Source organism: Lathamus discolor, chromosome 21, assembly GCF_037157495.1.
Source record: "Lathamus discolor isolate bLatDis1 chromosome 21, bLatDis1.hap1, whole genome shotgun sequence".
In the NCBI taxonomy this organism is placed as follows: Eukaryota; Metazoa; Chordata; class Aves; order Psittaciformes; family Psittacidae; genus Lathamus; species Lathamus discolor.
Window position 1 is genome coordinate 2,105,095 of NC_088904.1, and position 24,980 is coordinate 2,130,074.

At 44.8% G+C, this 24,980-nt stretch overlaps 1 protein-coding gene across 3 annotated transcripts in view; it reads right to left on the reverse strand.

Moving 5' to 3' along the window:
* The window catches only part of MLLT1 (MLLT1 super elongation complex subunit), a 31,815-nt gene extending 7,361 nt beyond the window's left edge, over positions 1-24,454 (reverse strand). For 2 of the 3 annotated variants that reach the window (XR_010616824.1, XM_065699763.1), the window contains exons 1-8: positions 24,203-24,454; positions 21,005-21,185; positions 18,017-18,099; positions 9,466-9,609; positions 7,536-7,661; positions 5,270-5,816; positions 1,630-1,725; positions 720-831 (exon numbers count right to left, since the gene is read on the reverse strand). Coding sequence is in view for 2 of the 3 variants with exons in the window: in XM_065699763.1 (XP_065555835.1) it covers positions 720-831; positions 1,630-1,725; positions 5,270-5,816; positions 7,536-7,661; positions 9,466-9,609; positions 18,017-18,099; positions 21,005-21,185; positions 24,203-24,214 (1,301 nt within the window). In the remaining variant the exon portion in view is untranslated. The remainder of the gene's footprint in view (positions 1-719; positions 832-1,629; positions 1,726-5,269; positions 5,817-7,535; positions 7,662-9,465; positions 9,610-18,016; positions 18,100-21,004; positions 21,186-24,202) is intronic. The other variant, XM_065699765.1, reaches the window with a different exon arrangement.
* Between the last annotated feature and the right edge of the window lie 526 nt (positions 24,455-24,980).

The window sequence follows — 24,980 nt, forward strand, 5'->3', positions numbered from 1 at the left end:
AAACATCCTCCAAAGTCTCTCCTATTCCTGTTCAGTTGATAACAAAAGTGCAACAATGGATTTTGGAGGGGGGAGCTGGTAAACAAAAGCATCACTTGAAACTTGCAGTTGCGGTCTGGGACAAGCATTTGGTTTCAAATGTCCAGCCTGACACTCTGGGTTTTGTCTACAACAGTGTTTCCTGGCGGAAAAAGATGAAATTCAACTATTTCCATTGACTAAAGCAGAAAATGGCTGTAAACCAAGTCCTGTAGGAATCAAGTAACCAACCATCAGCAAAGACCACAATGTCTCCGTTTCGTACCAGCCCTGTGCAGTGAGCAGAGCTCACATGCTGACACCCTCCACACCACTCCTCTCAGCTCTGCAGATCAAAGGTGGCACACACCACCACCCTCTGCAGAGATCTGAAGAGGACAATTAGGTGACTGTTTTAAGGGGCTCAGTCGCTAACACCTGCAAGCTCACAGATCCCTTCCCAGGGCCTTCCTCTGAGTCCCAGTGATCCCTCCTCATCCAATTCTGTTCTCACCCTGCTCTTTTCATCTGCTCTCTGTCCCCACCCTGTGCCAAGTCCTCCACACATCTGCCCCTTCTCTCCTCCTCTCACACTTGAACACATCACTTTGATTCCTCCCTCCAAATGGAGGGCACACAAAAACACCAAACATGGAGGGGAAGGACAAACAAACATCTTTTTCTTCCTGATTTGTTACCACCTGGAATCCCGGCTGACTGGATTTGCTTTGACTGCTGCCTCTTCTCCGGAGGAGCTGTCATCATCATCTGACTCCTCTGACTGCAGATCCTCCACCATGGAGCGCAATGGGCCTGGGATCGGAGTGGAGAAAGCAATTCATAAGGACACACAGAGCGAACTTCATCTGAGCTGATCTCAACTGCATTAGCTGTTATTAAGATACATCAAGATTTCCCAGTAAGATGTCACTGGTATGCCCATTTTGCACAAAAACACTGCTAAGAGACTGGATTCCAATCTCAAAACTGAGTTGACAAGCTTTACTACTGCTGTGAAGCCACCCCAACCTCCCCCAAATCCTCTCTCTGAAATGAGAACAAAAGAACACATTTTTCATGTGCTTGGGGGCTATTGTAAAAGTCACTCAGGAGACAGCATTTGGAGCAACACAGCATTTGCTAAGGTTAGAACATTTACTGGGACCACAGTGTATCTCTTGGGACTCTCAGTGGAGGGATCTGAAAAAGGAGCTTTGTGAAGTATTGGCAAAGTGATGAATGTCACATTTCTAATTTTTAATAAACCATATGAGAGATTGGAGGAGAACTATTCTGGTGGCACTATAGATCAAGCAGCAGCCAACACATTTATAAACTGAGGCAGAAGCCAAAGTCAACAGGGAAAGAACCAAATCCAGAGAGACACCCTCCTCATAAATTAACTGCCAAAAGCAGAAAAATCCTTGTTCATGATTACGCCAGGACGTTATCGCCTGTTCTGGGTGAAACATCACAGCTTCAACACATGGTTCCACACAAGAAACCATATTAGCCTTATATATAAAGTGCTAAGAAAATAGTTTTAATTCTCATGAGCCTTTTAAGGTTACGGAAGGAAGAGTTTAACAAACTTGATTCCTTGCAACACACCTTGACTGTGGTTCTGAGATGGCTCGAAATCAGAGTCAGAGCTGGAGTCGGAGCTGGAGCTGGAGTTGGAAGGGCTGGACTGGACAGACTTAACCCCCCATAGAAGGGAAACAAAAGAGAAAGAATCTTAACCTTTCTAATCCAGAAAAGCAGTGCATGACACAAAACACAGTGAGACTGAAGCATGTGAGCACTCTACATCGTACATCACTGAATGCAGCCCTTGGAATTACAGAAAGCATACAAAACACAAAATGAATAAAAACAGCAGTTATGGAAACTTTAGCACATTGTAGCTCAGCAGCATCAACAGGTCCCACCAAATGGGAAAACACAGCTCACTTTGCAATGTGAAGGTGACCAGCATAGAGCCTAGAACAATTACTACAGCCCTCTTAAAAAGTGTATTTGCTGTAAGCCACCAACATTCCCTCTGAACACCTTGTACTGATCATGAAACACAGAAAGGACACCTATCCTAACCAGCTCACTTGGCTCCCAAATGAGTTCTAATGCATTACTATACCCTCAAAACAGATGTTTCTACACCAATCTGAGTGATCCACTGTGGTAGTCCCAGTTTAGGGTGCAAACATAACAGAAACCTGCTGACCTTCAGTGGAACCAACCCTGTGGACAGTCAGTGCTTAGCAGCAATGCCAGGAGCACACTGTGCAGTCAGAATGGGTGAAAAGACATCATCAGCTGCCATTCATAGCAGCATCCAAAACAAAGCTTTAGCACTTGATAAGGTTTTAACATAAGCCCAGATACCATACAGCAATCACTGCTTCAGCCTGATGGGCCACGAGATGGCAGTGAAGGCTCAGGCAACTATTTCATCCCCAACAGCAGTGCCTATTACAATAACCTTAAGGTTTTGTTGTTACTCAGCAGGACCTGGTTTGAAGCTTCTCAATGCACTGTAAAATTACCCTGCCTCTTTTCCAAGTAATTCCCTCAAAATGTAGCATTTCAATTTCATTGCACCATTCCTGGGAATCCACCTATTATTTCCACTACCAAATCCTGATGCTACAAAAATCACACATTCCTGTTGAGCAGTGAACTTTATTACAGAAAGTGCTAATACTATAAAAACATAAACTGGGAGACAAGAGGCACATCAGCAGCTTTGGGCATTAAGTGGAAGTGGCAGCAGGACTTTCATCCCAATACCACCCTTTCCTAACTGTAAAGATTGTGAAGAGTTTCATTTATTCCACTGTAAGCAGCTGGGGAAATGTGTCAAAAAGGGGTATTACAAAGGGGAATTATTCAGTAGCCAAGGAGAATAATTTAACAGTTCCAAAATCTGATCCATCGACACATCGCAGCAGCCCTGTCTGTTTAGAGAAGTTACAACATGGAAGTAGAGCCGTATTTTCAAGGTAAGTGAGAACAGCTCTTGTGTCATACCCACAGATTCAACCCAAACATCCTCCACTCCTGATCATCTAACAGGTATTCCCTTAAAATGACTGAACCCCCAAAAAGGAGAAGTTGGAAGCTGTACAGACCCTCATCTCTCCTTTTGCCATTAACCCTACCAGCTATTCCAGCTGGACACACTCTGCTGCTCAGGCTGCAGTTACTGTCACCAGGCTATGACAAAAGCACAAGCCGACAATGGAAAAAAGCAGCCCAGTCCTCACATCTCAGCCTCTCCCTTTTGTCAGCACCAGCATTTAAGCAGCCAAGCATGAGGCCAGCTCAGGGAACTGGACTTGATGGGGGAAGGAGGAACAAAAAAAAGGACAACTAACTTCCAGCAGGAGCTGAAATGGAAGGAGAAACTCCTCCAGCCCATTGCAAAGTCACACGAGCTCTCGTGCCAGCAGCACAAATGAGAGCAAGACTGTTCCTTTCAACAGCAGCCTGCAAAGATGTCAACTTTGAACGGGGAGCTGCAGCCTCAGAGCATGTTGCACAATACGCTGGCTGCAGCAGCAAAGCTGATTTAAGAGTTTCCGGGCCCCGGTCCACCTCCAGCTGCTCCTTCGCTTTAGTGATGTGGCTTTACCACACAGATCCTCCACCAGCTGTACAGTGCAGTCACTGGAGCAGCAAACTGCAACGCTGGGAGCAAAAAGAACCCCCCAGGGTAGAAAAGGAACTCAGTCTTCCCTGCTGATGCCAATGCATTATGCAGTGACACCCTTAAGCTTCAAGTTCCACAGAAACCTAAGCTGATCTGACTGGCAGCTGCCACGTTCCCTCTCCATCACACTGAATATTCCTACCCTCCTCTGGGCCAGCACTCAAATACCTCTTGTCAAGCATCCAATGGACACAGGAGCTGGTGCAAGAGAGGACACAGAAGCATAAAAGCTTGGTGGGGGTAGGAGAGGTCTGCAGTAGCCGTTGTGGACCCAGAACTCCAGTTTGTGGTTTCACAGAACAGTCTAAATGCTGCTATCAGCTTAGAGCTGCCTGGCAGCTCCCAAGGGTATGGATAACACCTAAGAAACAATGAAGTACAAGACACTCGGGGCTTGACATAGCTCAGCAGAGCACAAGCTCACAGTGAGGGCCATGGATCTGGTATAGAAACAACGGGCTTACTACACACTGACACACTCCAGGTATAAGGCTGAAAGCAGAGAGGAGCTGCTGACTGTCTTTAAGGCACAAGCCACACGTTTAATCAAGCTGGAAAAAACCTCTTTGCAGAGTAACTTCAATTAACACTTCCCCAATAAGCTCTTCTACTGGGAACCCTTTGCCAAAAACTCCTTTCTGAAATAAACACATCAATTCTTACTGTATCATGGTGCTGAGTAAATCCTAGCATGAACTGTCCCTAAAAGATTTATTCTAGTTAAAGGAATCTTTGTAAAAGCAGTCAGGAGGAAGCAGTTCAAAAATTCCTGTGCCATTATCCTGTGAATCCTATTAGAATATAGATGGCTTTGTCACAAATACAAAATACGCAAGCAGAAAGTAGTGACAGTTTGGATTTAAGCTGTGTCTTTCCCCTCCTACTTTTTTCCTTTTTGCCTTCTTTTGGAAAATGATTTTTAGAAGACAGAGGATGAGGAATGTCCTTAGCTGGAAAAAGGAAAAAATATTTAGACAGCTTTTAAAAATAGTAGCACAATAACATAAATTGGTTTAGGTTTTACAACACAACTTCAGTTTAATGGCATGTGGCTGGACTCAGAGCTTTAGCCAATCGCACATTTCCTACGGGCCATGTCAGGAGTAGGGGGTTTATTTATATTTTCATATAGTTCTGTTTCTCAGAAACAAAACTGAAATTATTTCCTCCTCTTCTGAATTAAGATCACATTCAAAACCACCATGAGCAGGTAGAAGTGTATCTATGGTTACTGGACCTCTATAAATGTCAATGCAAGGGATGAACGAAAGGCCATAACCTTAAAATCTGACTTTTAGATAACTCTGCCTGCAGATAAAGCTAAACTGAGCTGCACATCTGAAACAGGAGGCAAAGCAGGTAGTGGCAATGATTAACACTGAGGAGGTTTTCAAAGAGGAGTTCTGAGGCAAAACCAAGCCTCAGCATTTGCCAGTCAGGTTCTCTACCTCATCTGAAGGAGTAGTTTTGAACGGCTTTCTCAAGCTGGGATTGAAGCGGCGTGCTTAAAAACCCTGGTAAAGGACAAATCCCTACTCACCTCTGACTTGAAAGAAGTTTCATCCTCTGAATTCGACTCCTCCATTTCCACAGGCTTTTTGATCTCCTTGGCCTCGCTTTCAGGTTTTACCTTTTCCACTTTGGCATTCATCTTCTCCTTGGTTTGTTTCTTCTCTGGATATGAGGAAGATGAGGTTCTGGGAGATGTCCCTAGGATATTCTTTACCCCTTTGGAGCTACTCTTTTTCTGTTTTTTGGCACTAGGCTTTGGTGACTCCACATTAGAGGGCCTCTTGCTGGAAGACTTTAATTCCGGCTGTGGCCCACCCTTTGGAGAAGTGTTCTCCAGTTTGGTCTCCTTCACGGCCAGTTTTGGTTCCTTGAAAGCAGCTTTTGGAGGTGCCTTTTCCTCCTTAGGCAGTTTGTTCTCAGTTGGTTTTCTGGAGGAGTCCTTCAAAGGCTTGTTTTGCTCTCTTTCAAGGTCTTTGGAGGAGTTTTTGCTTTCAGAGTCTTTTCTTGGCCTCTCTCTGTGCTCCTTGGTTACTTTGTGTGGCTTGGATGCCTTGCTACTTTCCTTGTTTGCATCCTGAAATTCAGCAACAGAAACATGCAAGCCAGGTATGAAACTGAAGCTCATCATAAAGCACAGCATCAAACACATTCTCGTAAATCACACGGAAGCATTTGTTTCACATAGACATCCACCCAACAGATGCCCAATATACTTATCTACCCCAGAGCTAAACATCTAGATTTCCCTAAAGCTGAGATTGACAGCAGGCACTTAAACATCTACACTAGGACAGGATGAAACATGCTTCACAAAAGCCTGTTCCTTCCCATGGTCTATAAAAGGAGGTCTATAAACACCTATAGATGTTTAGTTCAGATTTAATCTACAGGGTTAACATCTGAACCCAGATAAGAGGAAGCTCACTCCAGCTGTGTTACCCAAAGTTGTATTTCACATCAGATTTTAGAGAAAAAACCCCAGCAACTAAAGAGATACTTTAAGGTTAAATCCCTTCCATGGCAAATCCAAGTTATGTTGACAGCTGCCAGCTCACTGCATCAATCTCTCTGCAACTGGCAAAAATACTTAATGTCCTCACAACCATCAGAGGCGCAAAGTCTCTGATATCAGCATTTTATCACCTTTAATAAGTGCTTTAAGACAATAGGCAGGCCCCTGCCCTTCCTAAGAGACAGGTACCCATGAAGGGACGGGACTACTTCCCTTTGTGAATTGCATGTGAACTCGACATGCACACTTGCAGAAGTGGGTCTTGTGGGGAGACACTGGTGTATGAACTGGACATGCTGAGATACAAACACAACTGCACCTCTGAAGGCAACCTGGAGGAAGAGAACCAGGAGCCTGTTGTATCTTTAGCTACTGGCAATTTTCACCAGAGCTTCTGTCACAGCCCCTGATTTCTCTTCTGTCTTCTGTGTTTTCTAACGCTTAATTCCCAACCAAATTTAAATTGGCCACTAACAGGTAAGTCATCTCTATTCCTTTGCATAACAGCAACATCAGAAAGCATGACTGAAGAGCCAGAAGTGTTTAGAGTCCTGAATATGGCTATCAGAACTGAATTACACTATAAAATGAACTGCCACTAATATCTGACTGTTCAGGCAGATAAAGTGTACATAATCCACATCAAAACACTGCTGATGGATTGCTTCTCTCATGTAGAATTATATAAAAATAGCTTCATCGCAAGTGGAAAAAAGAAAACTTAAGGTTCTTCTGAAGTCTCAAGAACTAGACACTGCTGGATGCAAACATCAAGTCTTCAAATCACTAGTGCGACCAAGTGCAGCCTGTTTTACGTTCTTTGCACCACTACCCTAAGCAGTCCTAATGACAGAGGAAGTGTCAAATCTCTACTCAGCCCCCCTCCTAAGAGATGCGAGGACTTAAGAGTACAGCTTTGCCTGACAAGACAGTGAAAGATCACGTAATGCACCCTCAGCATGAGGGCTACAAGTCAGAACGATCAGAGAGGATTTCATTCAACTTTATCTGCTAGAGCAGATCAGGAGGAAGATATGGTTCGAAAATCCCCATTCTTGGATATTTCATTTTCTTTTTGAGTTTTCCCTGGAGAGAAGTCCAGCAAATCATACAAAGGCCTCCTAATTGAGGCTAAGTTCCAGACCATTAGCTAGTGGCCTACGGAGTACAAGGAAGATTTCAGAGTTAGAAGTAGCCAGAAACAGCTGCTAAACAAGCTCTTAGCAGCCAGTCCTGATAGACTTCTTCACCTCAGGAGGACAAAAAGCACATTTCACTCACTTTTGACCCATGGGATGGTTTGGTCTTCTTGGGATCAGAGAAAGCAGAGAGTGGTATCGTGGGTAACATTGGATAATCGGGACTTGGCCTTGAAACAGTTTCTGCTCCTTCTGGCATCACCATTACCTAGTATTAAAGAGAAGAAAAATGATGTATGAGAGAAGTCACATAGACTATTAACACAGGATGATGTTAAGTCACTTGCTCAATTAACACACTATTATTCATCTTTTGAATGTTTTTCTCCCTGCTTAAAGGGCATAAAAAGATATTGTCTAGGCAATGCTTGGTTTCAAGGCAACTCCTCAAATACAGAACACTAAAAATCACAGGAAAAAGAAAAGCAACATGCAATATCAAGTATCTTTCCCAAAGGGAATGCCAATATTCTGAGCACAAGCAGGCAATAAAGCTCTGGGCAAGAACTGTGTGTTCTGCTGTAAATGCTCTTATCCTGCAAAAGGGTAGCAAGATAAATCTGAAGGAAGGAGCAAGTCTTCACTCATTCAGAAATAAAAAGCAGGCTTTGGGGTCTCCCCCCTTGACAAGATCTGAGCACCAAGCTCCCAGCTCATGAAACTTCCCTTCTTACCTCCCCTATGCTCCATCAGAATAATCCTGTTCAAAATTCCCACTTAGATGAATGGCATCCAAAGTGAATCACAGATGAAACATCTCAGTGTGTAAGGAATACAATAACTATGAAAACCCTAGTACTATGAAAACCCTAGAAAGCAAGTGATGTTTTAGCCATGCTATAGCTAAAATAACCACTTTCCTCCTTGTGCCCTGGACGGAAAAGCACTGGTACACTGAGGAAGAGCTGGGCAGATCAGCTTGGAATACTTGCCATTCCTTATTACTACCAACGAACTTTTCCAAGCCTGAAACATGTTGGTTTTGTTTTCCCCAAAAGAGAATTCTGCCAGAATTACAACAACTTTATTAAAGTCCTTGAACAAAACTTAACCCATTCTATGACTCTGTGATAAATGGGGGTGTCTCGGAATACAGTCATGTCATCCTCTGCTGCTTAAAACCTTCATGCGCTTTGTGGCTTGTACTAATTTGCATAGGTCTTGTAGTTATTTAGGTACCATCTCTTTAGAATATTACTTTCCTGGAAGCAGAGCTCATCCACTGTAGCAACCTGTATCTTATTGTGCATTCAAGAGCATAGCTTTTTTCCTTCCACACCTATTTCTAATCTATGTTCAAACATTTTTCCTTATATTATTTTGTTAGCCACAAGCAGCCAACCTCAGCTTTAGAGCACATTTACTGATCAGCAAGCACTAAGCATTAAGCTTTCCTGTGGTAAAAAAAATCAAGCAAGGAATAGACTGGAAGCCTCTACCTTTACTTGAGCTTTTCTATACTGATACAGCTCAAGGAGGTCACAGATAACTGTGTAACTCATGGACAGTGTGCAACATCCACAGATCTCCATTTCCAGGAGAGGTTTTAGTGCTTTGATGTTAATGGTCACATTTCAATTGAAGCATGAAGTGCCACCAATCACACCAGCAATGGTTTAGTTCTCCTTCAAGGGCCGCAGTCATATAACCAGGAGTAACACTGTCACTTGATGGGCTGCAGCTACAGAGAAACCCCAGAGCAGAACAAGATCCCTACATGTTTCCATAGAATCATGGAATGGTTTGGGTTAGAAGGGACCTGAAAGCTCCTCCAGCTCCAGCCCCTGCCATGGGCAGGGACCCCCTTCCACTGGAGCAGCTTGCTCCAAGCCCCTGTGTCCAACCTGGCCTTGAGCACTGCCAGGGATGGGGCAGCCACAGCTTCTCTGGGCACCCTGTGCCAGCGCCTCAGCACCCTCCCAGGGAAGAGCTTCTGCCTAAGAGCTCATCTCAGTCTCCCCTCTTTTCAGTTTAGCAGAACCTCTCAGACCTCCAGTCCCTTTGGCACTTACCCCTCCAGCCCTAATGAGTTTGCGTCTGAATTCCTTGGTGGGGTTGTTGAAAGTCAGCTTCTCACAGCGAAGGTGGTTCACAGGTGGATTTCCCTCCAAGTTTAAGAACAGGTCGTATGTGAAACACACCTTTTTCGGCTCCTCCTAAAAACAAGACAGACTTTGGGAAAAGGGAAGAAGTTTGGCAAGCACCCTAAGTCAGACAACTCAAACGGTCGCTCCTGGGATTAATTAAGCCACTAAGTGTTGCACTCAGGCAGTTTTTCATCATGAGATCAGAGGGTTAGAAATTAAGCTATTTGTCCATGAAGTTAACATATTGTTCATCAGAAACTCGGACACAACTTTCCACTGCAAAAGCAACACATGGACAAGGATTCTGACAACTGTCTGTTTAAAACCATCCCAGTCTTCCTAAGAAAGAAGGCTAACGAGCCATATCCACTATTTTGTTTCCACTGAAATCCAGGTCCTGACTCCTTTGGGAAGCAACTGAACTATAAGAATAAATATTAAGAAAAGCATAATTCCTTATTTAGAGAAGGAACAACTTCTGAACTCACAGGAACTCTGTGCGTACCGAGGAAAGATTAAAAGCAACAGTAAAAGGATGACTTGTTTTGTAAAATCCTTTCAATATGCATATTGCAGGGGCTGAATGGGAAGATATCCTGGGCTTTTGAACTTTCCAAGGGCACTTTCACAGGAGTTTGTATGCACGTTGGGGATCATCTGCGCCTCACTGGTTTTGCTCCACCTGCCACAGCAACACCCTGCATTTGCAGTGCAGAATGGAAGAAAGCTTTTCCCTTTTCCCCCCCCCTCCCAACATTGCAAATACTGTGTATTACTGGTGTATTACAAACACTGAGATGCTATTTCCTGGGATTAGCTTGTATTCTGCATTTCAAGATGAAAACTCAGTATGTGGCAAACGAGACTCTCCTGCGAACCACGCAGAGCCTTACAGTACACTCAGTATTTACATGAATGCATCCCACATGCCTCGTTCAATGCGCAACATCAAGCAGCTGCACAGCAGTCTTTTCCAGAATTCATATCCAGCAGCTTGATTTCCTGGTGTAGTTGCATTGTTGTGTGGGAACAGGCCCTGCAGGCTCCCAGCCCAGGCCATTAGATTTGCTGAAAATAGGTTGAAGCATCAAACGGCTTCAGACCACACTGATTCCTGCTGGTTGCTTGGTGGATACTAAAGGCCCTAAAGAAGCCATTTCTTGTACAAACTATACCTCTAATAACAACTGTGGTAAACACACCTGGTTTACATCAAAATCAGTACCCTGAGCTCACCTGGGAGCCAAGGTCTTGGCTCCTCACTCTGCAAACACAGGCACATACACACCAACTCTCACATTAACCAGCAAGAACATGCTACCAACATGAGGGTCTTCAAACCCCCTTGGAAAAATCCTGAAGAATTCCCACACACTTCAAAGGGTTCAGTGTCTACCGAGATGATGGGAAGATAAAGAAAAATACTTGCCAAATCCATTGCCTGGTCGTTTTCCCTTCTCTATGACCGTTCTCATTAACTGAATCATTAGTGAGCTCTGCATGTGCGCACTTATACTGAAGTTCAAACAGCAGCTGCAGAGGGTCCCTCGAAGTCTAATAAACTTAAATGAAGGATGAACAGAAATCCAAATGTGGCCTAAGAATGGCTTCTAAAATGGTTTTCCTAATTTACCACAGAGTAAATTGATCTTGGATATATTAGCAGAAGCAGGCTTTAGTCAGAAGCTGTTATAGCATCACATTATCAGAGCTCTGCTTCGGCATTTCCCTGTTTGCTTGCAGAGCAGGAGAAGGGCAGCAGATTCCTTTCCCTTTTATCTTAGAGATGCCTTTATTTTTTAATAAAGATTTAAAAGCAGAGAACCTCCCAAATATTTACTGCACCTCTGTTGAGGAGTTCCCACTTTTTGTGAAATTAAGACAATTTTTCAATGTGATTTTTCTCCAACTCAGAGATCACAACCGCCCTGGGAACTGAGCCCTGGCCAAGTACCATGATCATTAAAATACCCTTTGTATCGCCTCAGGCTATCAGAAGCCCCCCCCCCAAGAGAACAGTTAAGATTACAGCACTCCTAAAAGAACTAGTACAAAAGTCTCAAAGCAAAAAGCTGCAAATAAACATTCTTTCCTTTACTGCCTTCACTGCCCAGCTAATGATTACAGCTCAAGACACTCCAAAGCTTAATCCATCCGGTCCTCACTAAAAGGTTCTTCCCTACAAACAACCATCGAGGAGGGGGAAAAAAGGGGGGAGAAAGGAGGAAAAGAAAAAACAAAACCCAAGGAAAATCTCTCCCCATTGACCTGGACCTACACATCCTCTAACTTTCAGTGGAAAGCCACACTGAATCCACAGCACTGCACTTCAAAGCCTTTCCAAATAACATGTTGGGATCTGCACATCCTGCTGCTTGGAGGTGCAATAGGTCCAGGCAGTGTGTTTTCATACTGCAACAGCACTTTATGTACTCCTGCTTGAGTAGCAATTATATGCACAAGCCAAGCTTTACTCTCAGCTGATTCCATCTTCTGATACTAAACCCTTGATGTCAACAAGCAAACCTGAAAAGGTCTGTCAATATTTTGTTGCTCTCTGAGACCATAAGCTTCTCTAAAGGGCCTCGCTTCCAATAAAGGCTGTAGAAAGGATGGATCACATTCATTCTAACTGGTAGATACTGTAGTTACACAGATTAAAATTCAGTGGTGACTCTGGGCATGAAATGGTTAACCTGGTCCAGAACCTCTCAGCAAGCCACCTCAGAGGCTCAGTTTGAATCTGCCCCTTAAATCTCCTGGTGCCAGAGAAGTAAACTACAAGTGTGGACCACAAAGCTGTGGCCATGCTTTGATTTGCAGCCGCTGTAAACTTCCTTCCATCCAATGACACCCCCCCTCTAACTCCTATCCCCAAAGCTGAGCACATTAAGCTTTATTTTTACTGTTCTCCAGCTTCCTGTCTGCAGCGAGGCCACTGCACTGCTAGGAACGCTGAAGCTGCTTTCTTTTTGTTCTGCAGCAATGGGTTAAGGTTCTTTTGGCATTTTGCATAAGAGGAGGAATTTTGCAAAGTCTTTTGTTAAAATTTCCTTGTCCTGTTTTGAAGGCAGGGTGTGCCCTTTGCCACTTGACACAAATCAAAAGCATTTCACTGGTAGCGTGTGCATAAAGCTCGTAAATCACTTTTAGAAAGCCATAAAACAAAATTATCTACAAAAACCTAGCACACCAAGGAAGCAGGCTCATGGTTATTCAATAACTACAACATCCAGCACTACTTCCCTTTTGCCACAGATCCAGCCTGACAGAGTCATTTATCCGCCTGTAGAAATGAAACCCCCTTTGCAGGCTCGTACAACCTGTTTGACTGGTCCACCACCCGCTTCCAGACAGGACAGTTCAAAGTGAAGAGCCCAATAGCCATTTTCTGAAGCAAACAGCCTTATGTTGCACTTATGAAACACCTTTATCTTTGAGATCCTATAGGGTTATGTACAACAGAGAACAGCATTTTAGAACGCTCCCCCCACCTCTGAAGCTCATGACTTTGGTTGAAAACTGGGCAAATATACTCCCTGCTCAAAGACAAGCATTTAGTAATCCACTAGCTCTCACAAATACATATGATGTTGGTATGGCCAGCTGTGAAGCTGATATGTTTGACAACGCTTCCTCACCAGGCACTGGGATCTATTCAGCATCTGCAGATGCCTATGGATGTGCCATGCTGAGAAGAGTCTGCTCCAACAGAAAAATGGATAAACTGATAAATGTGTACTAGCTTAGGACACAAAAAGGTGATAAAGAGATTCCCCGCTCATCAGCAGCACAAAGAAAGTGCTGCAGGTTTGGTAAACCAATACAGACCTAAAAAATGTGAGCAAATCATGCTTCCACTGACAAAACGACATGGTTTACTACTTCCTGTATTTCTCAATAAATCCTAACAGGTTAAAGTTACTCCCCTTTTCCTCCAACCTGTGCAGACCCCTTCCCCGATAACACAGCAACTGGTTAGCTAAAAATCAAACGTCTCGTGCAAAGAGAGGCTCTTCAACCACCTTCCTTAGAGTATTTCATAGCCAACTCCTTCCCAAGGGCACAGGTTGGTTCTAACTGACCCCCTGTACAACCCACCTACAATGTCTCCACCAAGCTCCTACTTCAAAACACAAATAATTCTTCCCTTCTCCCCTACTTTTCTATGTATTTTCTGTATCACACCTATAAATGCTGCAGAAGTGGTAAAACATTCATGTTTTCATTTTGAACCTATCTGGAAAAAGGAAACAGATTTCTCTGCTTTCTTTGCCTATCTCCCTTTTCACTAATAGGAAAAGCTCGCGTTCCAGGTTTTCATTATGTAAATACTGGAAGCCTTTTACCTCCAGCACTGGAACTGGGAGGTAGTATCTTTAGAGAGACTTAAACACAATCAATATCATCTGCCTTGTATCAGAACAGCATTAAAATACACTAGACCTTTTAGCTTCTGTTGGGAGGGGGGACTGACCTAATCTGATTAGGATGCAAAGAAACGTAACGGGATGAATACCAAAGTCATACCTGTATTGCAGCCTCCAGATTACAACACATGCCACAACAAGAGATGTGCTTGGAGACAACAATGAGGCCATGAAAAAAGCCTCCAGACTGTTGAAATTGAGTGGGGGAGAGGGAAGAGGAAGAGCAGCTGAAGAACAGCAATGCATTTATTGTACCCAGTTTGTATTGATTCAATCACCAGAAGCCACTAACAGCAGCCCTCATTATAGGAACACAAAGGATTTAAACACCGAAATAGCATACGAACATTTTCATTCCAACAATCCCAAATGATCTGCTGCCATTAGTCAGCCATGCTTTAACATCCAACCTGCTGAGGCTCGGCCATTTCTTCTAGCAGGCCACTGTGACTCTCTGGAGAGCTCAGATACGCAAACTGCCCAGGTTCACAGCAGTATTCAAAATACATGTTCTGTAATTCAAATGACAAGACTGAGAAAACATCTACTTACTGAGGAGCTGAATTACAGCACAGGAAGGACAAATACATGCCCACAAGGCACAACTATGTTTGTAAAGGATAAAAACAGGCTCTTGCACCTCCTTTAATACTCTGCTGACACTTCCCTGTCGGACAGAAAGGCATCGAAAGCTTCAGTGGGGCCAGGAGACTCCTATTCCCAACAGGCAACACCAAGAGAGTACTCCAACACAAAGAGTTAATGGGCAGTATTATGCAAAGTTGCCTGATGAAGTTCATTAAAACCATTCTTAAGCCACTCTTAGTAAAACTGTTCCTTTGCAGTGAACAGGCCCATGTTTCTTTAGGCAAAGCAAAGCATCCATGGGCTCTGACAACCACTATTTATCATCCTAGTAACAAATTAGAACAGGGAAAGGAAACAGCTAAGAAAGGAGGATTAAACTGTGGAAAAACTTTCAGCCAACCATGGCAAAGATCAGCCTCCACAGATTAGCTCACTGCCTCTTTAAATCCTTTCTCTTCTCACCTTTACAAAGCTAAAATGCTTTGATAAACAAAGCCCAAAGCCTTTAGGACTTTGGTTTCAAGCGAGAGGACACACATCAACAAAAATGTGCTAGAATGTGGGGAGCATATGGCCAGAAAGACCCCCCAGCTCCTCCTGCCCAGCCACCCACCACACAGCATGTTCTCCTCGACCCCAGAACCAACCCATACATAACAGCTACTTGAAAAGAGTTACTCAGGGATGAGTCCCAAATGCTGTAATCAATTCAGAACAATATATACTCCATGCACAACAGCTGATCCTCACCAGTGTCAACAGGTTTAGAGAGATCAGAGCGAACATATGGTCTCAAAGTCGTAAAGAGTTTTATTTATCTGGTGCTTTAATGTCACTTTCTTTAATGCAAGGGAAAACAGGCTGTATTCAAAGCCTTTGCCATTCCTCTTCCTCCTGATTCTTTTTCTTATCTACAATATCTCAGCCTTTGCTTATCTTTGCTCTTTGTGTTCCTATTTTTGCAGAAGTATCTACATTTCCTTTGACTGCACTTACTGAAAGGAATTAAAAGCTCTTAATATTTCAAGATGGCATTAGCACCAGGCAGTCGTGGTCAGAGGAGCCAAATTCTTCACATCCTCAGGCAGTGTCTAAGCTTCCAGCAATCCTAAGTACCACACTTGGCTTCCAAATGTGCAGAGAACACAACATTTGCTGACATAAGGATGGAAAAAATACTTTTTTTAAGCAGCAAAAGCAAATTTCAAGCAACTTCAGCACAGTTTATGTATTTCAAGTTCATGGTTGAACCTGGGATCGTGTCTGTTCAAATGACGTGCTCGAAGACAGACTCTATCATGTTTTTCCGCAGCTCCCTCTTGCCTCAAGTTAATAATGGGAGGTGCACTCAAACTCCTGAATTAATCAATTTGCCCATCACCTTAGAAGCAGGAAAGAACTCCATAATGCAGGCATGTCAAAAAGAGGGTAAAGAGGGTGTTTTGAAGATCTGTAGCTTTGAAAACAAGTCTGCAGCTAAACCTGCTGCATTCTATTCATTTTTCATGTTTCTGAAGACCAAAATGCCAAAACCAAACCACCCTCTCCTAAATGGAATAGCTACTCCCATTGTTTCCACTAAGAAGAGAGACCACCTATTTCCCTTATTTATACAAGCCATCCTATCCCTAAGACTAGAAAGAGCAACTGCACAGTCACATGTGTATGGGAACAATGAGAAGTGATGACCCTGGTGGGTGTGAAACCAAGTGAGATTCAGAAAAGCTGCTGGCTCCATATTCTGTGAGGAGCACAGGAATACAAGGGACTCAGAGAAAGAAAACAAAAATCAGGTAATTGTCAATGCGAACAAGTGCACCTACAACAAAATACAGGAGAGGCAGAAATGAGAAAGGAAGATTTGAGGACCTGTGAAAGACAAAGGCCCTGGATTCCTACACAGAAAAATTAAGTGTGAGAGAAGCCTGAGTGAAGAAAGGAAGGGGAAATAAAAGGTAAGAGTAGAAATAAAACATAGTTCAACCCCCACAGCCATCAGAGATTCCCCTTACAAGAAATCAGCATGGAGAAGTTCACAGTTTCTGGTCAGGAATGAAAAGGCAGATTTTGAACCTGAATTAAGCCAACACGCAGTGCAGATGAGGAGTTTCCCGATTTCCATATGAAACCTCAGAAAAGCCACCAGAAGGCAAACTACTTTTAAGCTTTTTAAGTTTTTTTGGGTTTCTTTTGCACTCAAGTCATAGTTTTCAGTGTTTGCCAAAAAGCTGCTTCTATCAACAACTTCCATCCCCTACCCCCTAACTGCCTTCACCTCCTTGTGGCTTATCTCACACACACCCCCCAAAAGAAAGCTGAGGGGGGTACAGGTTTACAAGTCTTCTTGTGGTTCAGCCGTGTTACTTGGTTTATTACTCAGACTCATAAAGTGGGGGTAAAGGAATGTGGTTTGCCAAAAACCAAACTAAAACGTGAATAATTGACAAAACACCATGGCCAGGAGAATATTCTATACTAGAGTGAGGCGAGAAAGAAACGAGAGATGTGTTTGTGGGAGCTACAAGGGAAAAGATTCCAGGAAGTTAAATAGAATTACGCTGTTCTATGTGGTCTGCTGTCAACAAAAGCAAGGGAATGGCTCGTGCTTGGAGGGCTGAGGGGCAGAGGGTGAGGTCATACAGTGTGGTGATGTGGCTTAATGGGCAAATTCTTTGTTTATCTCAGTTGCCTCTTAGGGATAAGCAGCAGAATATTTAATCAAAACCAGAGAGATTTAATATTCATGTTCAACATAACAAATTAACCCAAACTGAGGTAATATGAACACAAGTGCCCAACTCCATATTTTCATAACCTTTTCCAAAGCGTGTAGCGTGTGACCTCTGTGGCAAGACTCAAAGCAAGCAATAAATCCCAAATTTTAACTTGCATATACTTGTTGGCAATGCATCTTAAGATTTAAACTATTCATTGTTTTCTTTTTGGAAGAGAACTGAATCAGAGCAACAATATTTTTAACATAGCTGTAAATACTTGTCCTGTAGATGCAAATGTTTGTCTTGGGCCTATACAAATTTTATACCTGTACAGTTAATTTCATAAGACTGCAAATAAACCCCCTGATTTTTTAATATATTGACTGCCAACAGGATTTACAAATGTTTGTAAAATCTGTGATTTATGTTTATTTGCACAAAATATTTTCAACTGCTTTAGCATTATCCATGCTAGAGAAGCTTCTTGCATGTGGTCCAATGTGTTCAGGATCTCTAGGACCACCACAATGTCCTGGTATTACCTTTCTATACAATTCCATTTCTGCCAAAAGCTTTCTTTTGAAGCTTGGCAGGAGCTTCCAACTCCCAGTTAAATTCTATTTATTAGACTAATAAAAAACACACACATAAAACAGTCACATAATTTAGAGTCTTTCTGTCAGGCAGTTTCAGGCTCTGGCACAGCTCAAAACAATTAGAAGACCAGAAATCAGATTCTACCTTATTTTTGAAGTACACTTCAATAGGCATAATGAAGCCTGCGTAGCCAGACTCCTCCACTTTGTAAGGGGGCTCCTTGCACACTGAAAAGAGAACAAACAACCATTAGCTTTGAATATAATGCAACTTAGTATGAGCCAGAAAGGAGTTGCAAGATGAGAAATGTGGCTCTGACAACTCAGGATACATTAAAACAGTGACTTTCGTGAAAAAAAAAAAAACCAAAAAAAAAAACAACAAAATAAGATGGTGGGCATAGGCCTAGTTAGGAACAAGAAAATCTGTTCTTAGCTCCTCCCATGGAAAGGAAACATAAAACACCCCATGCCAGAGCCTGGGCAAGAGTCTTCCCCCCCTTTTGCAGGGAGATACAATTACATTGCTGTGCTGGTCCACAACAATGCAAGCTGCCACTTAAGAGTCATCTTGCATTAAAAAAAAATAAGGCAAAGACCCAAAAGGTGGGAACTGGAACACCATGGAAAGGTAAAATGTACTTTATGTCCATATTTCTTAATCAAGACACTACACCACACAAGTGGAAGTTTTTTTCCCTTGAAATAATCTCCTGCAATGCTCAATCTCCATAATTACCTAACGGCCACAGCACAAGCTGCCTCATCCAGAGGCTGCACCAAACCTGAAGGGCAGGTTGGAACTGCTATTTATTCCACACACAAGGAAGCAGGGAGAGGTTAAACGCTTTGCTGCTAAGGTCACGGTGCCGCTTACGGCAGAAGCATCCATTACAAAAGTTAATCTCTTCTAAGAAATTAAGCTGCTTCCTGCCTCAGTTCCCCCTGTCCTGCTACCTGTTGTCTCCTGGTGCTACTGAACCCTTCCCATCACCTACCCCTGCATTTCAGCACAGCGACAGCCCATGTGAAGGACTCTGGGGTCACTTATTAGCACTTATCTTTCAGAAGAAAGAGACCAACAGAGAGATTCTCCCCCTCAAGAAGCAGATGCACTTGCACATAATTTATGCATTGCAATATATGTAAATAAAGTCAATTAAGTAATTAGAGGAATTCAGTGCAAATCTTTTTACTTTCTCTAAAGAATCCCAAGTAATTAATATGATTAGGAAACACTACCTCAAACCTGAAAAGCACACAAATTATCACCCTTTGATGTAGCTACATTATCCCAGCTCGAAGCACTTCTACCATCACTAAGGTGCTAGGAAGCAGCACTCAAAATTCTAGTGTGAAAAAAAGAGTGCATCTAAAAATAATTAGTATCTCTAGACTTGCTTTAACTTGAATTTCATATAAGAAGCCTATCATTTAGGGGGGAAAGCCCCAAAGAACAGTGCCAATATGGCAGCAGGAAACTTCAGACTGTCAGCCAAGCAGCCTTTGTTCCTTTGCTGCTCTATTCAAAGGAATTAAAACTACTAAACAAGCAATCTGCTCGCAGCACAAGCCTACCTTCCCCAGTAGATTCTGTTCCAAGTAAGAGCAAACCATCTGAAGAAACCCTTCAAACAGATCTAGAAATAGTGTGCATCTGCCATAGCATTTCTGTACAACCCAGACACACTTAGGTCAAAAGCAAGCTGGCACAAGGAGCAAGCTTATGAAATCACAGTAGAGAGATGGGGAAAAAACTTGTCTTTAAAGGTAAATGATATGGCAACTGACTGAGCAAAGACCAGGTACTACCCCACACAGTTGTTTGTAGTAAAGTAATTACAGCAGATGACAAGAACTGTAGCACAGCAGCTCGTAACTTTTATTCTGTATATTAGCTTTCAGCTGAGGATTGCATTTGCTGATCATACATCAGTTTTACTAAATCAATTTGAAGAAGATACTAACAACACACAGACTAGATTCACATCCTTAAGAGCTGAAAACTTCTGAGCTCCTTTCCACTGTGGGCTCTCACAAGCACCAACACAGTATGAAGCCCTAAGACATCCTGTGTAAACAACTGACTTCCAGTGAAATATTTCAAAGAATGCACGCTGCAAAGTGATGTAGAGCAACACTCTGGAGCAGCCAGCACTCCTCCTAACACTACAGAACAACACTGCAGATGGAGTTACACAATCTTAAGCAGATCTAACTGTGCTGTTGCTGAAAAGGGCAATTCCTGCTCTTCCACCTCAACCATGTGCTTCTGCTGCCCCATGCCAAGAATAAGGTTCATGCTGCTGCACAGTCAAAAAGAGCAAAGAATGGATCAGCAGAAAGTTAACACTATAGTTTGTACACTCTCCCAACCACACTAACTGCATGGTGCCTGCACACATCCGTGCCACTGGAACCTGCGGCCCCAGTGGCAAAGAGACCATCACCCCTTTGGCATCATTGATTTCTGCTGGGTTTAATGTTACCTGAACAGGCAGAAGATTGTCTGTTCAGTTTCTACAATTAGAAACTGCAAGAATCCTGACAGCTATTTAATGACCAACACAGAAGTCAACACACTCCAGCATGTATCCTGGGCTACATCACCAGAGCATGAACAGCAGCTCAGGCAGGGGATTCTCTGTCCCTGCTCATGTCCCTGCCCATGGCAGGAGGCTGGAACTGGGTGCGCTTTAACGTCCCTTCTAATCCAAACCACTCTGTAATTCTATGTTTCTATGTATACAAGCCCAATATTTAAGAATCTCTTGCCTATCACACACTTCCAGCTTTTGTTAGCTAATATTAATAAATCAAACACATCTTTCCCATTCTGTAACATGAACTACCTTCTGCTGTCACTGAGTGTCTTGAGAATCTGCATGTACTAATGCTTAAATAAGAGAAAGCATCTCACCTCCAGCCCTTTCATCTGAAAAAAGGTCCCATTTGCCCTGAACTTCCTCAAACAAAGACAGTAAAGGTTACAGCTGAAGTGTACACAATGCACATTTTGCTCCTCTTGCAGAGGGTATTTTGCAGGAAAGTGTCAGTCTGAGACAACCTTGACTTGCACAATGCTCTTTCAGACAGAGGAGCCCAAATAACTCACTTTCGGAAACGCACTCACCTCGCTTGGGTTTGGGAAAGCTCTCATGGAGCCGAAAGACCACACGTTCCACAAAGTGCTGGATGTCACACTGCTCCGGGCCGCGGACGAACACCATCCAGTCATGAGTGAAGCCCTCGGTGGTGGGCTTCTTCCGCAGTTGGGCTCGGTGCCCCAGCTCCAGTTTTACTTGAACCGTGCACTGGTTTAGAACAGAGGTAAGACCATAAGCAAAATGAAATGGTTTACATGTTCTGCATAATGCTGAGCCCCACTGATATCACTGCAGGGGAGGAATACAACAGCCTGCATGGAGAGATTAATCTCATACTCAAAACTACATGGCTGTCAACAGAAAAGGTATCATAAAAATAGCTCCTAGCACCATTTCGTACCTATTTTCTTCCTAATATTAGCATTGCAGGGAAAACAGCTTTAGAAGAGGGATAGGTTTATCTGCCTCACTTATTGAAATTGTCAGCTAAGTCCTAATTGCAGAATCTTTATTTCTGGAAAGTGTCAGAGACAGAACTTGATGTTCACAGCTTATAGAATTCACAGCACTGACAGAAAATTAATGTTAAAACATGAAAAACTGGATCACGAATTGGTGGTTTATGATATTCTCTAGGATATGTAATCCATTAGAATAAAACTATGATGCTCCTTCTTGTCTTTTAAATGTATTTTATTAACACACTCTCAAAGACTAAGTTACCATGTAGCATGTCTGCACACTACCCAGCACTAAAATGACCCAATTCTGATTTGCGCTCCCAAATCCCCCTCTAATCACTGAATAACAGAGAAGGTGTATTCAATGTCTCATTCAAAGCACAAGAATCACATTAAATGTCTTAAAACCCAGATTAAATTAATTGTGAAGATCCCTGTATTACTGCAGACTGCACAGTCAGAAGAAAGCAGACGGATTAAACACATGTAACAGAGGAAAGGCAAACGTGATTCAGACACAAGTTAAAGCAAGCAAATCTTAGGGCAAGATTTGCAGAGACAGGGAATAACACTGAAGGTATCCGAACACTTAGGAACATGTTGTACAAAGTAAACCAGGAGCTCAGTGATTGCAAACTAAACTCAGCAAAATCCATCTTCAGCAACTGGAAGCTGATAAAAAAAAAAAAGGGGACAGTTTTTAGTCCTTCCCCTCCTTCTTCACCTAAGACCTGAAGATAAGTGTCTTGTTATTTCCAGCAGTTCAAATTACCAGTGGAAGAGACAATGTTATTTGTCATTACCTACATTACAGGTGGACACTGAGCCAAGCCGAGGGCATGATGTTAGACAATGCAGAGGGAAAGAGAAAGCTTCTCAAGCTCTACACAAGCATTTAGGATAAGTATTACCCTCATTTTCCCATTGAGGAACTGCAACAAGGAGTATGGCTACAATTAACACTCAGAAATTCTTCTGCGTCTCCCACCTGACGCTGGCTGGAAACGTGATTTTTCAGAGCATGGTTAATACCATCTGAAAAAGCGCCTCAATCGCCGTATTCTTTCCTTTGTAAAAAGATCACACAGGAGGTCTACAGACTACCAGGCATCAAAGCTCGACCTCCCAAATTGCAGGCCAGTTCTAATTTCAACTATAAGTCTTAACGCGCTCTTTCACGCAGTTATATTTATAGCAAAATACCTTCAGCTGCCATCCAACACATCAATTCTAAGTCTCAGGGACAAGCTCATCTAATTGCTTCACTGGTGTTACTACCACATTTCTTTAGGTTACCTTCCGCTGCAAGCTCTCTTGAAAGGCCGTTTTTCCCCATTCTCTGCTTTAGGGCTTATCTACACTGGCTCCATCTCACCTAAAAATGAAGGTATGAGGCCGTCTGCTCTTTCATGGTGTATTAAGGAATGAGAAAAAAGGCAAGGTGTGTTTCCGTCCAAGCTCAGCAATCTCTCCACTGGTGGGAGAGCATTATGTGGAGGCAGCCTGCCTAAATCCTAAGCTCACGAAGGAGGGGGCTTGCAGGCCTGTTTTATCTGGGATACTTCCCACAGCGTTCACGCAAGCATTCACATAACGGAGCCAGGCTGTTCTGCAGCTTCACGTTATCGATTCCATAATTACCCTTTAAATCCTGCTACCGTTGCCAGTTACTACCCCTCTCCAGAGAGGTGCAAATGACTGTCAGGCTACAAAATCTGCCTTTCTAGCTGAAACGGCTGAGAAATTTTAGCTGAGAAACAGATGGGGCTGTGTGGAAGGGAACAAAATTAAAGATAAAAGAGAAGTGTTTAACTGAGAGTGAAAGTTGTACTCGCCACACTCCTCACATATCGGTCCCATTAACAATCGCAATGAATTAAGCCAGAAGTTGAAACACATTTGAAAATAAGATCTCTCAACATAACAAACACCCAAAGCTGCTCCGCTGAAAATGGAGGTTTTCTTTTCCAAGCGTGTCTCTCAACAAAGGGAAATCAGGCTCCTATTCAAACAATTTGTAATAATACAAAGGCGTCTGCTCCTCAACTTCGCAACAAACACTCGCAAGGCTGCGCCGGTTTTTTGTTTGATGTGCTAATTGCCTGAAAGCCGTAACCAGCTCGCCCCTCGCCCTGCCGAGGGGCTGATGCCGCGGCCGCCGGGGCTCTCCTCCCGCGCCCCGCTCGCAGGTAACCTGCTCCCGCACACAAAAGGCCCGGAGCCCGCCCGCTCGGCATCACCTCAGGTAAACTTCCAGCCTCCATCCCCGCCCGCTGCGGCACCGCGGCCACCCGCCAGCTACCGGGCGGCTCCCCGCGGGGCGCCGAGGACTCCGCCGGTGGCATTAACACTTCGCACCGCGGTGGCGGGGGGGGGGGGGGGGGTTTGGGGGGGACCAAGGCCGGCACCACCCCTCCCGTTAAAGAAGCCCGGGCAGGAATTTGCGGGAAATGCTGCTGCCACCCCCCGCCGCGGGCGAGGCTGCAGCGCGGCCGCCCAGGAAGGGGCGAGGGCTGAGCACCCCCCCCTCTAAAAGGGAATGTGAGGAGGGGGGGTGAGGACGGGGGTGTCTCCCCAAAGCGGGGCGATGCCCCCCAGCACCACCGGGGCAATCACCCCTACATTCCCCGCTGAGGACGGGGGTTCCCTCCCCGGGGCATGCTGAGCCCAGCCCCTCCCCATTCGTGCCCCCCCCCACCCGGGGGTAGGGGCGGCGCCGAGGGGCCTCACGCCGGCCGCGGCACGGTGGGGCCGCTCCCTCACCTGATTGTCCATGGCTGGGCGCAGCGCCGCGGGCCCCGCTCGCTCGCTCGCTCCCGCCGCGGCGATCTACGCTGGCCGGTCGGCGGGGGGGGGTCTCTTTCTCCCGTCTCTAACCTCGTCTCCGAGCGAGGCCGCTCTCCGTCCGTCCCCCCCCACCCCCCTCCCCGCCGCCTCGGCCGCCGCCGCCGCCGCCTCCTCGGTCGCGGCCCCTCACGGCCCCGCCGCCGCCGCTCGCCTCATTGTGTGTCACTCACAGGCAGCAGCCCCGCCACCCCCCCGGCGCCCGCCCCGCGGAACCGGAAACCGACGGCACCAGAGAGGCACCCTCCCGCCGCCAATGGCCGCACCACCTCACTCCTGGGGGCGGGGCTTCCGCCCGGGCGCTGCCGTTATACCCCGCCTCCTCCTGACGGGCAGGAGCAGCAGCCAATCGGCGGCGGGCGGGCTGCCGAAGGGGCGGGGCTAGGGGCGGGGCGTGCGCTGGGTCAAGCGGGGAGTGGGAGGGAGCGGGCCGTCGCCAGCTCCCATGGCCCCCCTGCCCGCTGCGCTGCGGCGTGGCCGGGCCCGCGGCCCCGTTCTCGGTGCCTTCCGTGGCTTTTACCCGGCCCCGCGCCGCACGACCGGGACCGAGTGTTTAGGCCTTGTTGTACGTTGCGGCTGCGCCAACCCGCCCCTTTCCCCTCCCTGGGCCCACGCTTCCCCGCCGCTGGCGGCTGCGGATCTCAGCCGTGTGTTAATTCCCTACACAAATGAGCTGGGAACAAGGGACACCGCAGCT